Source organism: Ornithodoros turicata, chromosome 3, assembly GCF_037126465.1.
Source record: "Ornithodoros turicata isolate Travis chromosome 3, ASM3712646v1, whole genome shotgun sequence".
Lineage (NCBI taxonomy): Eukaryota > Metazoa > Arthropoda > Arachnida > Ixodida > Argasidae > Ornithodoros > Ornithodoros turicata.
In genome coordinates, this window is record NC_088203.1 from 28,992,950 (window position 1) to 29,010,513 (window position 17,564).

A 17,564-nucleotide genomic window follows, 5' to 3' on the forward strand; every position below is an offset into this window, starting at 1 on the left:
GTCCCATATTACCCCTGTTGCGCGTGAAAGTGTTGTGCCAATATTGCTTTTGAAGGTGGACCACGTGCTGCACGTGTTTATTACTCGGAAGAAATAGTCTTGCAACACCTGGGGATTTGAGCTGAGATAAACCACGTAGTGCTTATTTTAGACTACCGTGTCCCCTACAGTACTTTTTCATGTGGCTAACACTGGATATACTGTATAAGTAGTAATTTTCGCGACGACCTATTTTTCGCGAAATTCGCGAACGCCCTTTTTTCGCGAATTTAAAGTCCCGCGAAATATTCGAACCAATGACAGAAAAATACGTGAAAGAAATATGTAAGAAATTTGACCCAGGACGCTGAGGCAACTTATGTATACGGAGTTTCTTACGCTGTTACACGTATACTGCATTGCCTCGCAAAGTGTTCAGTTCGCCGCTGCAACTGGAGACTGTAGTCCTGCCTTCACGTACGAATCCCCCGCGGATGTAAGCCTCCCGTGATTCCGGTTCCTTGTAAGCCTGGATCATCCAGAAAGCGCGTATGCACTCTGTCACGCGTATAGACCTTTGGAAAAGTTGTCGCATCACTACCAAGTGCCAATCGCGCCTGCTCGATGCGATGACAGGAATGACGGGAGACAGGGTAATTGGGCAATGGCACAGATACGAGCCGAGTAGGACCCCCTAATCGCATCCCTTGCAGTCAGAAGTGCTCAAAAGGAAGACAAATTGAACGAGTTACCCAGTTGGGATACCCCTTATTAGCTTTTTCCAAGAAGTTCAAGGTGGATGGCCCCTAAGATGCAGGGTGGACGCAGCGCGGTACCGCGAATTTAAGGTTCCGCGAATAATTGCCTGATCCTGGCTTCTCACAAATTCGCGAATTATTGAGCCCGCGAATTTAAGCACTTATACAGTAACGAATATAATGCTGCGAAGAAAGGAGGTTACATTGACACGCCACGCGAGGGGGGAAAGGGTTACAAGCCTTACCCACGGAACAAACACGCGCGGTGAGTGCCGGAATCAGAGCTATCTTATCAAAAATGAGGTCGCACGACGGCTAGTAACCCTTTCCCCCCTCGTGTGGCGGGTCAATGTAACCTCCTTTCTTCGCAGCATTGCGCTCACACTACGAGCCGTCAAAAAAGAGGCGGAGCCAAGGGCTCATTTCCACGGATTTTCGGCGAATTTATTTCTGCAATTGCCATTGCATTACGTTTGGGATTGTGCTATACTGAGAAAGATGACCACGGGGAACCCATTTCGGCAAAGAAAACGTTCGGTTGCGTTGGGAAATTTCGGAGTTAAATTCAAGAAGTTAACTTTCCATCAATTGAAAGGAAATAAAAATGTTACCAGTATGTGGCAAAAGTTATTGGCTGGAAAAAATCCCTTGACCGCATATTTCTCAGGGGCCTACGTTTTTTTAGTATGAATTTCTATCATGGTTGGTGGACCACCCTGTATACGACTACTACTACCTCCTAAAAGGTGTAACTACTCCACCCTTTTTTCTAGGAGTGCATGTGTCATCCCCCCCCCCGATTGTTAAAGGGACACGTTATGTTGGGGGGGGGGAGGCGCAAAGAGCTCCCGCACTGGGTGACGCGTACAGTAGTGACGCCACTGCGTACACATGATCATCGTACGTACGTACCACAACCGTACGACATGTAGGCTACGTTCTGAACGTATATGAATGACGTTCAGTTCTACGTTGAGTTCAGCAGAGCTGTAACAGGGCAGCACGACGATACCAGAGCTTGTAAAGAGAAATACGCGAGCTGAACCTGCTGTGTTCGTCCACGCGTCAGAAAAACCAGGGTTGGTTACCGAAAATATTTCCGAAAATGTTTTCCGTTCCGTTCCGGTAACTGAAAAACTCAGCTTTTCGCTTCCGTTTCTGGACGATTTTCGGAAGCAGTTTCTGTTTCCGTTTCCTTTTAAGAATTTCGTTTCGGCTTCCGTATCCGAAGTAATTTCGGTACTGGTTTGTGTTTCTCATCCGGAACTCGTACTGTCTGGTTTTTGCTTTTTCATGTCAGGTATTCTAGTTACATAATGGATGCAAAAGGTCAGCCACACCAAACACAAACACTAAAGACTTTAATGCAGAGTTCGTCACGAATCTTATACACCGCAAGTAGATGCCTCTCTAGGTTGCGAAAATACATGCCTCTAAGTTCAAAAAGTCTCCACTCGTGCCCAAAAATTACACGTCATCCAAAACTTTCGCGTCCATCTTGCTGCGCAGTGGGCTCAACACGAAAGAAAGTCCCGAAAACAAACGAATGAAATAATGATGACCTGAAGAATAGTGCGGATATATATATATAAACACTGAGGGAAATTTCCTGCGAATTTGGTTTCTGTTAACGTTGCCACTTTTGAATTTCGTTTCCGGCCGTTTCGGTTTCTGGTAGTGTAAACTAAAACAATTTTGTTTCTGTTTCTCGTTTCCTTTTCAGTAGCCAACCCCCGTAAAAACTCATATTTCTTTCTGTGTGTCTTTATACGCAAAAATTACTTGTTGAAACTGTCGTGTCCTATTTATCGTTTATTTTAAAAATGTCTACGGTAGAGGTCGTGTGCCTGAACAACAACAACAATAAATGCATGAATGGTGATGATGACATGGAATGTCGCAGGACCCTATCCCACTTCAAAGGTGTCAATATAAGAGAATGAACTAGAGAGCAGCACAGAGAGATGACATGTCGGATGTTCAGAGTTCTGAGGGAGGCCGGTAGCTTGAAAGAAGCCGAAGCTGAACCTTGTGTGAGAGGAAAGTATTCGCATGCGGACTGGCACAACTATTCACGTTGTACCGACATGACATGCAAACTTAGCCACTGCCCTGCGACAGTTCTGCCAGAAGAGAAATACGAGCACACTTGTTCCTTTTAATTACACTTTAACGTATAATTCTTTTTCCTCCCTTTTTTGCAAGGGATTTGTTGGGTCTAAAGCTACCGCACCGCGCCCTCCGCTTTCCCATAATTCAAATTCTGCTCTCCTTCTCACCCACTTCAGCTCCTCCCGCTTAAACACATGATACTCTATACGCATATACTTGTTGTATCGCCAAGTGGTGCCGTATAGCCGGGTGATTTAATAATAGATGCCCAGTAGTTGTCAAATTCACGATTCACATTTCTAGATCGTTATACACACATTCCGTTATACTAACAGAATAATATAGTTCGATGAACCTTTTTCACACTCGCGTCGTCTCCTAGCGGCTGTCCTACGAAACACGATCGGGGCGCTCCAAAGCACAGCTGGCCATAGGGTACCTCGATACTTGCGTCCCCTGACTTCTCGCCAATGGACTGCTGACATTCTACCATGGAGGAAGGAAACACAAGGTGCGGCTCTTCGCTCCAGACTAGCGTAGCCACCCTCTAGCGGTCGCTCGAGTCAAAATCGCCATTGCATCCTGTCCACCACGTGATCCCCTCTAAACTTTCGGTTTTGCAAGGCTTTGTTTCTCACGCTGCTCTCCGTGTGATTTAGCTTTTTGAAAGTAATTTATTGTGAAAACGTGAGCACCATCGTAGAAACGACGTATGGTAATGTGTTCCTGTCCAGGCTGCGGCTTTCGTTGAGCTGAAAGCAGCTCTGTCACGGGAATGGGTTTTGTTCGTAAGTAGTCGCCCGTGTGTGTTCGAGTCATCTTGAATTGTTCATTTGGGACCTCAAGCTGTGCCGCAGATTCATTTCATATCTTCTGTTGTTGTACAAATCTGATTAATGGTATTTTGAGTACGGCATTCTTTACCACTTAATCAAAGAACGTACATACGTTGGAAGTAACCGTTGCCACACTTGATGTTTCCGGTCCCGCGTACTTCTTTTGCGTTCTGCACACTGTTGCTGGTCTTCTAATATAGAACAGTAATAATAAGTAATAGAACAGTAAACATTCGAACACACATAAATAAAGTGCAAGTACGCATTAAACGTAATACTGCCATCTGAACTGTGACACAACTACAGCTCGCGTTGTCTGCTCTGCTGGCGCCATGCTGTCTGGAGGGTCACGCGAGCGGTCACGTGGTAGACAGGAGCATCCCAGAATGCAATGCGATGCCGGCTACGCCCGTCCCGAAAACTGTCGGAGGGGCCGCTCCTTGTGTTTCCTTCCTTCATGCATTCTACCCCAGCCATGCTGAGCAGAGCTGATCCAGCGCTCGCTTTCCGCATGCCTCGACATACCTCTCGTCAGGCCCTTATGAAAATAGGTTACGAACATTTTATACATGTGTATAAAAGCCTACTATGTACACTGTATACATTTTGCGTATACAATTGGAACACCTTTTTTGGACATTCTGTATATAAAGTGTATAAGGCGTTTGCTATACAAAGTGTAGAGAAAACATTGCATACAAAAGGCTTTTCACGATGAGTTTATTATGTGAATACGCAGTATAAATAAAGTACAAAGCACAGTAGTTTTGTGCACACTGTTGCCCGGCAGGTCTTACAATCGTTGGAGGAATGTCCGGACGCTGTGCTTGATTTTCGAGAACTCTGCACCGGGACACGCTATACGCAGCACTAATCTGTAATCGCAACAGTAAGGTATGTCTATGCAAAACACAATAGTGAAATTAGTGCTTACCAAGAATTGCTCACATGCGGACCGGGTCTTTCTTTTCTTTTGGAGGCGCATCTTTGTGTGCGTTGCTTGGGTTTCCAGAGACGGGCTTGCCCACAAACTCCTCTTGAGTGAAAAGGAGGCGCAACAAATCTCGAGCTAATCTTGTCCGGTTGCCACCACTCATGGTCTTGTAGTTTGTGAACCGGGTGCACATCCCACATCTGCACCCCACACCACTTGACAAGGATATAACCCGATCACTCTGACGGCCCCCGACATCACCGTGTCCAGTTGAACCATTGAAACTCCGAAACGTCTCATTTCAAGCGCGGCGTCCTTTTCGCTCACAACCGTGACTCACACTGGCCCAACCGCCGGGGCAAAAGTTAAAAAGCGAAAGAGGCGTCCGACTCGCTACTACGTCGTGCAGTTAGAAAGCATGACGTAATCACAATTGAAATTCAAACACAGTATAGGACTTTTATTAATGATATTTTCGAAATTTAAAACACTCAGTCACTCTTGTATTTGCTTGTATTTTGTCTTTGTATGTTTCAAACTCTTTGAAAACTAATCTTATTAGTGCTGCTGTTTCTGCTTTTTATCTTATTTTTATTATCCTGTGGAGTAGCAATCCGACACACGGTTTGGTTGGCCTTTCTTCCCTTTTCCCCTTTCTGCTCTAATAAATATATCCCCCTCCCCTTAGCGGGTATGTGTGGTCTACACTGATTCAGGGGCTGCTCTAGATTGCATGGAAAATACGGGGATTCGTGGGTCGTTAGTGCCAGTCGTCGTAGACATTCTTCGCAAAGTTCAGCGTCTACATGACGAAGGTCACAGTGGCTGCATGGCATGACACCTACTCTCCGCTCCCCGCAGTGAATCCGTCCCAGGCGAAAATTTTTTGAACTGGTACCAGTTGAACTGTGTTATCGAACAGGGACCAGTTCAACCGGTCCCAGATCAACTGGTACCAGTTGGGACAACTGGTCCCTGTTCGATAACACAGTTCACCCAGTCCCAGTTGCAACTAGTCCCAGTTGAGACTGGGACCGGTTAGAAACCAGTTGGGCCAACTGGTACCAGTTCATCGAACTGGTCCCTGTTCGATAACACAGCTCACCCAGTCCCAGTTGAACTGGTCCAGTTGCAACTGGGACTGGGCGAACTGTGTTATCGAACAGGGACTAGTTCGATCAACTGGTACCAGTTGGCCCAACTGGTTTCTAACCGGTCGACTGGAACTGGTTGCAAATCTCATTGTTGGACCTGGGATCGGTTGAAGTGGCTTCACTTAGAGCGGCCTGTTCGGACAGAGGTTAGCTTGTATGTAACCGGTGCCCCTTTGCAGGATCGCTGTTCCCAGCAACGGCAGATCCAAAGAACTGCAATGCAAAATTGTGTTTTATTTGTAGTCAAACATTACACATATTCTAATGTACATGTAGCATAACTATAACGTAATTAAATTATAGCAGTAGATGAACTACAGAGTTACATGGAATAGATAATACTTCATGGTTGATTGGTCCCTTGCTTGACTGCCTTGTGGACATCTTGAATCATTCAACAAAGTATTTGAGATGTTCTTAATGGCACACGATGGATCGATATTTTCCTTTGAGCCCCAGCAGCTTAAGGCTTCTGGAAAGTTGAAAAGGCACAAGTGAATATGCATTCAATTAGAACATGTAATTGTAGTGTGTGCCTGGACAGTCACTCAATTTGAGCAGTCGTGGCCCTGGAAAGTACGCGAATCTCTCAACATTTCTGTTGTGCAGTAATTGGACCTTTCAACTAAGAGATTGGCCGCCTTTGGGGGGCAATGAGTACTACTCTGGCGCGCTACGTAGTTCGACAACGTCCGTGGTGTGAAGGGTCTAAAACACGAGAATGAACGACAAAAAAAAAGCAAAAACAAGAACATGAATGAAAAAGTTGCTGGTAACATTAACATAAACCGGATGTTACTCGTAAAACGGCATGCACTTGCAGATGCCACGAATGTGACGTGGAACAGAGAGAAGAGGTTCTAGTGGAAGTAATATTTCTAAATGGTGCACAAGGGAAAAGCATTTAAGCACAGTACTCACGATAAAGCGGTCTCCACAGTTGTAGTCAAGCTGTAATCCTATAATACCCACCCGCCCGGCCGCTGGCGCTCATTGTACTGTCGCACTGTCGTAACTTGCAGACAACTCCTGTAGATTACAAAATCAACGCCTATGTCACACATCACGCTAAGAACATAACGGGCAAAAATCGCTGTACAAGGACGCTGCTAAGCTGCTAAGCAAGCGTATGGCGGGCATAGCAAGCGACCGTTGTACAGTAAACGCATCGTTCATCGCGGGAGCAGGAACGCACAAAATACAAATATAAGAGTTCCAAAATAACTTCCGTTAACAGGAACTTTACCAAAAATCGAAATATGATTATTACTACTAATAAAGTCACTTTCTGATCGTTTTATAACTTCGTCTTGCAATCTTCATATTAACCAGTCCTGGCACTGAAACCGAAACTTCCCCCCAAATATGTAAACTGGTCCAGTTCGAACTGGCACCACCTCACTTCCAGTTGCTACCAGTCCAGCTTGAACTGGTACCAGTTCACTTTCCAGTTGCCACCAGCCCAGCTTGAACTGGTTGCACACAGTGCCCACTTGCCACCAGACCAGCTTGAACTGGTACCAGTTCACTTTCCAGTTACCTCCAACCCAGCTTGAACTGGTACCTGTTCACTTCCCAGTTGCTGCCAGTCCAGCTCGAACTGGTACCACAAAGTGCTCAGTTCCACCAGCCCAGCTTGAACTGGTACCAGTTTACTTTCCAGTTGCCACCAGTTTGGTACCAGTTGGTTCCAGTTGACCACCAGTTGGTGCGAACTGGGAACGAGCTGGTACCAGTTGACTTCCCAGCTCAAATTTTCGCCTGGAGTCTCTCTCTCTCTCTCGCTTCCTCATCGCCTTCCGCGACACAACGCATCTCTTCTTCACCGTATGCGGCAGGATGTTGCATGTACCCCATTTATGAGGCAGCGCCTTTGCCGTGCGCCACCGGACCTTCGTGCATCATGGAATGTGCGCGCTGACCTGCACCACCTACTTATGGACTGCCCTGACTCCCAGCGGGAGCGCGAGATCTTGCAGCACGGAATGCATGCAATCGACCACCGCCCCCATTACCATAGGCAAGGTACTGGGCCCATGGTCCAGTTTTTTTCCTTTTTTCTTTCACTATTAAACATATCCTCCCCCCCATGGTACAGTAGCGTTCATATATTCATATACACCAAGGTCTCCGTCACCTTTGGAATTCCCTGTCATCAACAGGCCTCTCCACCCTGCTTTGATGACCTGAATCCTCATCTCCATCATCATCTCTCACTATCTACAAATGGCACAGGGGCAGAGCCCAGCTAGCCGGCATCAGCACCATCACATCGTCGTCTCTTTTATGTGTGTGTTTGTCATCATATATCTATGCAGTGAATTCTGGGTCACTGCGGCTTAAAAATGGTTGAGGAGGTCTACAAAGTGACAACGGCTGCCCACGAGTCCCCGACAGCCGTGCCCGTTGCGCTGTCAAGGGGCGACGTGAGGCGCGGTTTCAGTCACTGGTCTTGCAGCGGTGTAGCTGGGACATCACATCACGGCGCGCCCTTTCACCACCAACCAACCTCTCATGTATTCGATGTTTTGTCGTCCTCCTTCACCCCCCCCCCCTTTTTATCGAGGCATTTTACCTTGTGTCGACACTGCCTCAATGTGGCTTTCACCCCAAATTCAAATGTATGATCTGATGATGTGACAAAAGCCTCTGCTTCACTTGCTGTGTCATGGCGAACACTGAGCACATCGTGGAATAAAGAACTCTACGGCACGGAAATGCGCACACTGCGTGATGAGCTGGCTCGTATCAGGAGAGGACCACGGCCTCATTGCCCCCCTCTCGGTATGCCCATGGCTAGGGACTATTCAGGTTAGCTGTACTAATTGGCTCTTATGAGGATCCTGCGGCCCATCATCGGGCTCTTCCCCTGCTCATATTCCTCGATAATTAAACTTACTTATGCGCATTTCCTGACGAATGTCGGCATAGTTCACCTGAAGTCGGGTCAGTCGGCTATCACCCGTCCCTCACTCTTTCCTGCTGTCCTCTCTCCATCTGTCAACGTCTGTACGACGCAATAGCTACAATTGCTTTGTGGCGCTAACAGGACATAGGAAAAAAAAGATACTGATGTGCACATGTTGTGCTTCCCCATGTACAGCTGCGACGCTTTTTGGGCATAACGGTAAATGAATAATAGTACATCGAAGACAAAAACATGATTATGTTACACTTGGAAATGTACACCTTGGTCGCATCAGCGCGACCTACGTTTCCGTTTTTTTCTTTCTATTTCTATTTCGAGGTATACGCCTCGTGCATCGCGATCGTTGCGCCGCTCTCAGCGCGTAGCGACTCCGGGCGGAACCTCTTCCGGGAGTCGCTCTCACGTCTTGGTTTTGACGCTGTGCTGTAGCTGTGTATCGAAAAGGGTTAAAACTGGGCAGTTCCGGAGTTCATATCTTAAAGTAGCACATTTTTAACACCCTGTTTTCTTCCTCTAAAACTGTTAGGTAGGCCAGTAAGATGCACCATACGAAGTAATTCACACCACGGAGTCATAATTATCGAAGAAATTGAATTTAAAGTACGCCGCAAAAAGCGACCGTGCGCAATGGTGGTGGATAGCAGTACCAGCCTGTGATCTGCCTGGGACCTCGCGCTGACGCGACAAGGATCACGCTCGCTGATTGGTCCAGTGAAATGTTGTCTGCTACTCGGCTGTTCGGGGTTCTGAAAGAGTATTGTTATTGGCTCGGTCATGATTCGGCCGCTCCTTCTATCCCCAATTCTCCGGGAGAACTGGCAAAACTGGTTTACGGCGGCAAAGGGACAAGGCGCTGACCCCCACTGACCGTCGAACCAGAACGAGTTCTCCTTATAACGTCATCAGTGACGTGGCATCATACCTTCTCCTCCTCGTTATACCCGGAGTGGCGAGTTAAGGGTGAACGCGCGGACCCATGTTTATGTGAGTCTTTTCTCTGGGAAACCAATAGGAGATATGCGAAATGAAGCGCCCTCTCTTGCCCGTTAGCGGAAACGCGCTCGCGCCATTTTCGTCGAGGCGATGCTTGGAAAGCATGGCCGTTCCGTGTACACGGTTTGCGTTGCCCCTGAGTAAGTTTGACTGAATAGTGGCAGCTGAAAAGGGCTTCTGTTGTCATCCTATGTGTAAGCGCCTAATGTATCACTGCGTTAGTAAAAGTTTGTTGTGCAGCAAGGCAGCAGCCGGCAGCATAGTGTAAACGACACTGCAAGCTTTTCGTTCTGCTTAGTAAAGAATCGTCTGATTACCACAACTTTTTGTCGTGAAAAGGACTGCGTATGTCGAAACTCCGAAGAACAAAACACAATGTTATTTAGTAATGATGAAGGTGTCACCGCACAGCTGCACGAAGCTGTACTAGCAGAGAGGAATAAAACGCCAAAGGGTGCGTATTCATGAATCGCTGTAACTGAGCACTAGGAAGAAAATGACATGAAGAAAAAACCTGAAATAGTATCCTGTAGTTGAGGCTACTATCGGACCAGACTAAAGCTTAACGAGTAAAGCCTAACATTCTCGATCATTCAGAATTAATACGAGTATGCAGTCACTTTAGAATCAGGCATTTGCAGCTCGTTTATGCACCACTGATGCAGAACCTGAGGGGCAGACCCATAATGTGATATGAGTGATCCTAATTTGACTCTTTTTGTAAAATCACTGAACTTATGGTGAATTATATCATAACCCGCAGGTGAATTGTCAAATGTGATAGATTGGAATATTGTTATGCATATGTACCTAGTGCGCTCTCTTGACGTACATCCTAACTCCAAATAAGCATGTGCACAATAATTTGCGGTCTCTACATGTGTTCTCTACTGTGTTCCAGTTTCTCGTGCACAACGGAAAGTAAGAAAAGAAATCAGTCGAACCACTAAATAGGCCAGAACGCGAGAATAGGACGTCATCTATAAATATTTGCTTTTAAATCTTCTTTGTGTGTGTGTGTGCGTTAAGGAAGATCACTTCTTGTAGTTGAACTACGTAGGATAAAACCACTCTTATTACAGGTTCAGAATCATGGCATTTATGTTGATCAAATATTTATTTATTAAATAACAAATAAATGTTGGTCATGAAGTCACATGCTCGACAAACGGGTCAAGTCGTGGCTTAAGGAGAGCAAGCAGCAATGATAGAACCAGATACCTTCCAACATCTAAATCTGAAACTTAGTACTATATCGTCTAATTATATATCACAACTACCAAATGCAGCAGCAGTACAACCGTGGCGTGGTTACCAGAATCTCAAAACATTAAGGAAGAAATTGCTCGGCACAGTGCGGCAACTGGTATGAAAAACTCCTGCATCAAAATATTCCCTTTTATAAGACCAGTATCTCATTTAATCACAACCATCACCATCACCATATCAGCTTTTACCATTATCAGATTTTACCATCACAATATCAGCTAAAACTAAAAAGCGAAGTATTGCAGAAAACAAAGTAAATGCAAATGCCGAACGTCGATGATAAATGCCGTGTGAGATCTCGCTGAAAATGGAATCGATCGCAAAACTGTAGGACTATTTCTGCTGCTGAGACTAGAGTTCTGAACAGTTTGTCATTCGTACATTCCGCCGAAATGTTCTGTACTCCACCGAGAAGTCGTGCTTCAAAAATTGCGGCCGTGGACTTCTCTTTAGCGGAATCCCCTCAAGCCGCGCTGCAGCTCGTGAGAGATCTGCCTTAGCCATGGCGGTCGGGAGCGGCGCACTCGACAGATGGCGTTATTTCGCATATCTCCTATTGCACACATCAAAACCTTTCGCGCTATTCGGTAAAATGACACATGCACTTTCATCAGAGGTCTTAACCTGATTTCTTTTATTTTTTTTTTGATGGCCCTCTGCACTCCTTTAAAAGAGCTAAAATCCGTTTGTTGTAAAGGAAATAAGGTTGGCGCGTTATTATTAGATCATGAAGCGATAGAAATTAAGAAAGCAGGAAAGATTAGATTAGATTAGAAGTACAAAAAAAAAAAAAAAAGAAGCACAGGAAAGAAGTGCATAAGTAGGCCATGAATTCAGTTATGAGATCGGATAGCGGTGTTTCTAGAAGCTAAAGGAAAAACCGGTGCTAAGGATAGCTGGGACGATAAGGCACGGGGACAAAAAAGACAGGCTGGGGAGTGCCAACTTTGAGAAGAAACCGGAACTTCAACATGCCATCAACAGGATATAGAACTTAAGTACAATAAAATTTCTTTGTTCGTCAGTCAGTGCTGTGTGTTGTGTTGTCCTTTTTAGCTCCCCGACAGTGGGGGATACTAGGATTTTAGCTGTGCTTTTTTGAAGTGATTTGGTCGTATTTCCTTCATTATTTGGACAATACCTTGTTGAATAGTGCGTATCCGATACAGACAATGCCCTCGCACTATAAATGTTGCGTTTATGAGTGCTCAAACACGTATACGAGCCTCGTTCTAGATAACTGAATTTTAGCGTAGATGTATCCGTTTATCATGCTACATTTTAGTCAGGAACGAATTTATAGACGAATTAAGCGAATTACGCTTCATAGACGTTTTAGAGAATGCCGTTCTTTGACTTAAGTTCTGGTCTTAGTAGCACGCGCCTCGGACGAACTAGAAGCCGTTTAGTTAACTATATAGTTAACCAATGTCAACTAACCAATAAGATCACACAAAATTAAGAAAGAAAAGAATAGTGGCTACAATTTTCCAGTGCGCCTTTGAAGAGAATACCTATAAAACAAAGTACATTATGTATGTGTGTCTCACACATATAAATTCTACATGCGCGTGTCCACTGCCTCGTATGCAGGGCATTTCACCTAACGTGCAAAAAAAAGAAAAGAAGAAATTGTGTAATCAATATGGGGTCAACGCGGGAGTTTTTTATCCGTGGAGTTTTTGCATTACTTCTGAGCGCTTTTATCAAATTTAATTCGCGCGAAACTAGATTTTCACAATATATCTCGGGAATTTCCAAAGTCATCCAGACGTTTCTTTTGAGAAAAACGGAAAGCCCACGTCGGATTCACACCACCATTGTAAAATACATTCCCACTGCTTTGGGAATAGCTAAAAAGAAAGAAAGCGTGAGAAACGTCGCTTCGAAGGCATTTCCATCGTGTACGCCATGTGCCCTTCCACTGTTTTGTCACGTCGCTCATGTGTTAACTTTTATTAAGGTTGAAGTCCTTTACACTGCTGTTTCTGCAAATAAACTTGCATTTAAATTTGACGCGCGCAATGTCAACGACCGCTACGCTCAGCATGGCAGTGACACATACATAATCGTCTGCTACGATTCCAGGAAGAAATACGCGCCTCTCTCTCTATAGGGGATTCGCTTGTGGCGCCCGTATAAGCGCTGCACGGGGCGTATACACCATCACGCAAGATCAAACAAAGCACTGGGGAGCATCAACGTTTTTCCAGAATCTTTGTTTCAAGTGTTTCCCTTTTGTGTATGTGTGCTTCTTCCATTGGTGTTTTATTTGCCGTCACTGAGTTGGTTCCAAGAGGCAGAGCGGGAGAACCACCAACTCCCGTGGCATAGTGTTTAGGGTGATCGTTTTCCACGCCGAGACTGGGAGGTGACACGGGTTCGAATCCTGTCACCGGCTGTGCTGTCTGAGGTTTTCCCTGGGTTTTCCGAAAACTTTCCGGACGAATGCCTGGAAAGCTTTCGACAGTTCCCCCTGAAGTCGGCCCAGGACGCATACTAACCCCCCCCCCCACTCCTTCATGCTGTCCTCTCTCCATACCTGCCCACGTCTGTACGCCGCTCATAGCCACAGTTGCTTCGCGGCGCTAACACAGAATTAAAAAAAAAAGAGCGGGAGAACCTCGATGGGTGTCACTCATCTCCAATTATTTATTCTGCTAAACGTATTTCCTCCTCCTCCATTCACACGAAGAGAGCTTTCCCTTTGCCTTGCAGCCTCATAACCGGAATCGCAGCGGACACAATTTTCAAATGTCTGATTACTATCTAAGAGCTCGCCAACGCTTTTTTATTTTTTTATCATATCGAACGTCATCGGTATTTAGCAGGGACTATTTAACGACGCGGCTAGGGTCATCAAATTGTCACGCTCACTTCACTAACCACTTAATACGATCAATGCTCACCAACAGTGCAATGCAAACTGTTAAAATTACGTGTAGCAGAAAGGCGCCTCGCTGGTCCCTCGTTGCGTGCGATCGCGCATGCAATCTACGTTTCAATGTGTGCGCGCATGCGCGTGTGCGTTGCTTGGAATTGTTGGAAACGTACCAGAGATTATATCATCAGTCCTGATGAGGTACATTCCACCGATCGCCGCGGAGCTATAAGAGCAACACCTCGTAGATGCATTCATACTTTGGACAGAACGCAGCTGAGACCATGTCGCAACGATTTGACTCGTCACCGCCTTTGTTCATGCGTGACCCGCGGACCAAGGACTGGTTCATCGCTGGAAACGTACCATTGTTGCTAACCCTACTGGTCGGCTACGTCTATTTCGTCAAAGTCAGCGGACCACGCTTCATGAAGAGCAGGAAGCCCATGGAACATCTTAAACCAGTCATCATAGTCTATAACGGGGCCATGGTGTTGGCCAATGTGTACTTCTGCTACAAGTTTCTGCGGAGAACCTACTTCGGTGGGGGATATAATCCGGTTTGTCAGGGCATCGACTTTCAAGCGAAGGACAAGAACACAATCGGCCTGCTGGAGCTGTGCTGGTGGTACCTGTGGGTTCGGGTGGCTGACTTTCTGGACACTGTGTTCTTTGTACTCCGCAAGAAGGACGCCCACATATCGCTCCTGCATGTTGTGCATCATTGTTTGGTGGTGTTTAACGGGTGGTACGGCATTGCTTACGGCGCTGATGGGCAGATTATGTCTGGTGTGTGCCTCAACAGCTTCGTTCACGTTGTCATGTACTCGTACTACTTTTTATCGCTTCTTGGGCCTGCCATGAAGAAGTATTTGTGGTGGAAGCGACACCTGACGCAGTTGCAGATAGCACAGTTTGTCATAATTTTCTGTCATGGTACCATCCCTTTAGCCAAGGACTGTGGGTATCCGCGCACGCATATCTTCATAGGAATTCCACAAGGCGTTTTCTTCCTTACCATGTTCATTAAGTTTTACATGGAGGCTTATGGTAAACAGCGCATGCAGCGGGCTGCTAAGGTTCAATGATAGCAAACGATTCTAAGTGTAGTGTAGGAGCGACAACGCTGTGCACGTAACCACGTGTCGTGGGTTGTGCGATGAACTTTCTCATGCTCACCTACAACGGTACGCAACGGTGTAGTTGCAGACTCGTACAAGGGATCACCCGCGCTGTCAACGCATAGCCGTGTGTGAGGGACGTTTCTGAGTGTGAGTCCCAAACCGTCCGTTTGACTACTTGACCGGTTTCCTATAGAACAACGAACTGCATGCGATCGATCATCGCCCCTTTACCATAGGCAAGGTGCTGGGCCCATGGTCCAGTCCAGCTCATACACGCCAAGGTCTGCGTCACCTCTGGGACTTCTTGTCATCAACAGGCCTCTCCACCCTGCTTTGATTACCGGACCCCTTATCATATCCATCATCATCTCTCATCACGTACAAGTGGCACTGGGGCAGCGCCCAGCCTGCTGGCCGGCATCGGCCCCATCTCATCATCGTATCTCTATTTGTGTGTGTGTGTGTTGCCAAGAGGCCTCAGCCTTGCCGCAATCTTGGGTCCTTGTTCTAACCCTGTGCAGCACCGTCAATGCCTGCACTCATTCTACCTGTTCTTGACGTCTACTAGCCTGCTTGAACTCCTCTGACCTCCGAGCGTTTGCCATGTGAGCTTTAGCACTATACATCTCCGGTGGCCGACCTAATGAACTGCTACCCCCATCAGTTACGACACACCCGCGTGTGTGATATCTCATTTGCGAGTGTGTACGCCTAATCTTTTTCATCGTCATCCCACTCATATAGCAACCCACATGCACTGAGGTATGGTACCGCAATCGTTGCAGTGAACCACCTCATCCCATCGTCATTTATGTAGCTGTGCTGTGACGAATTCAACCTCTGTCTAGTATTTTTTCTTAATCTACATCAACATGAACATCACGTAGCTGTTATTGTTGCCAAGAGGACATGGAATCGTCTTTTGTCACCTATTGGTGTCCGCTTCATAATTAGTTGCACACGTTTTATCAGTGCTGCGATCTCGTTCGTTTGATCGTCTCCTATCGTTTATCGTTTAGACTTGTGGCAGCTCGGAAGCACGTAACGAGAACGGTACCGTACCTGTTAGCTATATCACATGCAGGCTCAAGAATGTGATGTTATCCACACCAAGGGACAAAGGCGCTATTGGCTTATCGCGTTTTCGGAACCTTTATCATGAGCATACCTTCACTAAAATTTCGTGTCACCATAGATAAGCCAGGATAAATATCATTCTGAACGACTCTGATTTAGCAAGTCTCTCCCTCCTCGTCCCCTCATTGTAATTTTACATCTAATGCAGTCCCGTCGGCATTGGGGTAGTGGGTCACAATCGTGGCGAATTTCCCCATTCATCATCATCAGTGTGCTTGTTGTTGTTGTTGCTTTAGCAGTGTGGAGTATATCTCAGAGCATTTGAGCCGGGACAGCATTTTACTTTGTGTAGGGACACTTTCCACACCAACTCAAGAAGTAACTTTGCCCTACATCTGCTGTTTGAACAAAAAAAAAAAAAAAAAAAAAACGTCAGGCGTCGTTCATCCGCCGGCTGAAGTGCACAACACTCACTTTGTGAGTACCTCGCAAAACTACACAACAAGAAATAAATGATGATGACGACATGGCTGTACCTCGTAATGGAATAAACTCTGGCTGGGCGGAAACCCATCGTGAGACACGCTTCCTCTAGAAAATACATTATATTTATATTTGCGAAACGTAAACTTCTTCAAGCTTTGACGTTGACAGACGTACACGTTGCGGCGATGGCGATAACCGTGGTGCAATTATGCTATCTTCTGTTTTCGGAACATCTTTCGTACTTTTCGGCTTGATTCATTATGCACTGGTTGAAACGCCAACTAATAAACGAAACTCTACCGTTAGCAGCCGTCTATTTGAAAGGCGGTTAGGTCTATAGCTTTCGGACGTGCGTAAAAGTTATACCAACGCGGTTAATGATTCGACTACCACAGTTAATTTTCATTTTTTTCTGGGAGTGTCCTGACGACGAGCCTTCGCAAACAACACCGGAAACACGAAAACAGCACCAGGCGAACTCGGGACGTTTTCATGTTTTGTGTGTGTGTATCTGTGTGTGTGTGTTTTGTTTATGTGCTTCATGTTTCTTTCCGTTCAATATGTACGGTAGCCAACAGCTGCCAGTGTCCTCGCAACAGCTTCTGTTGACATTCGTTGTGGGTACAGGATGAAACACATGGATGAGAACACGTTCTCCCCACGTTGTAGCACAGACACTTATTGTTTACATAACTTGTTGTTTACGTTACGCATGAACGATATCGGCGAGACTTGTTCGATTTAATCGTGCACTTGTTTGGACCGGCGCGAGGGCCTCAGGGGATGATCTACCTTGAAACTGGCGATAAGAAACAGCAGAGAGGTGCGGGTTTCGCGGAGACGTCAAGGACACTCTGGCGATGAGGTCATTTACGCGCTTCTGCATTGGAAACAGGGACGTCGTCGGTGTGTGGATTGTTTTCAAGGCCCCTACCCTTCATCCAGGAGGGCACTCGTTGTGCTTGCGGAGGATGGCATTTGATGTATTTTTTTTTTTTGTCTTAATAAACACAGACACCAAGAAGCATAGAG

The 17,564-nt window shown here is 46.1% G+C and overlaps 2 protein-coding genes and 1 long non-coding RNA gene across 3 annotated transcripts in view; 2 read left to right on the top strand and 1 right to left on the bottom strand.

The window, feature by feature from the left end:
• The window catches only part of LOC135390142 (ADP-ribosylation factor-like protein 13B), a 288,978-nt gene that overhangs the window by 63,315 nt on the left and 208,099 nt on the right, over positions 1–17,564 (top strand). The gene's annotated exons all lie outside the window — the stretch shown is intronic.
• Positions 5,841–6,917, bottom strand: LOC135390134 (uncharacterized). Its single transcript, XR_010421727.1, has 3 exons — positions 6,695–6,917; positions 6,116–6,245; positions 5,841–5,986 (listed from the first exon to the last, which is right to left on the bottom strand). It is a non-coding gene; the product is annotated as an uncharacterized LOC135390134 (long non-coding RNA).
• On the top strand, positions 14,060–16,625 carry LOC135388349 (very long chain fatty acid elongase AAEL008004-like). The gene has a single exon (XM_064617849.1). It carries the CDS (start codon positions 14,094–14,096, stop codon positions 14,931–14,933), a length of 840 nt encoding a protein of 279 aa, XP_064473919.1. The 5' UTR covers positions 14,060–14,093; the 3' UTR covers positions 14,934–16,625.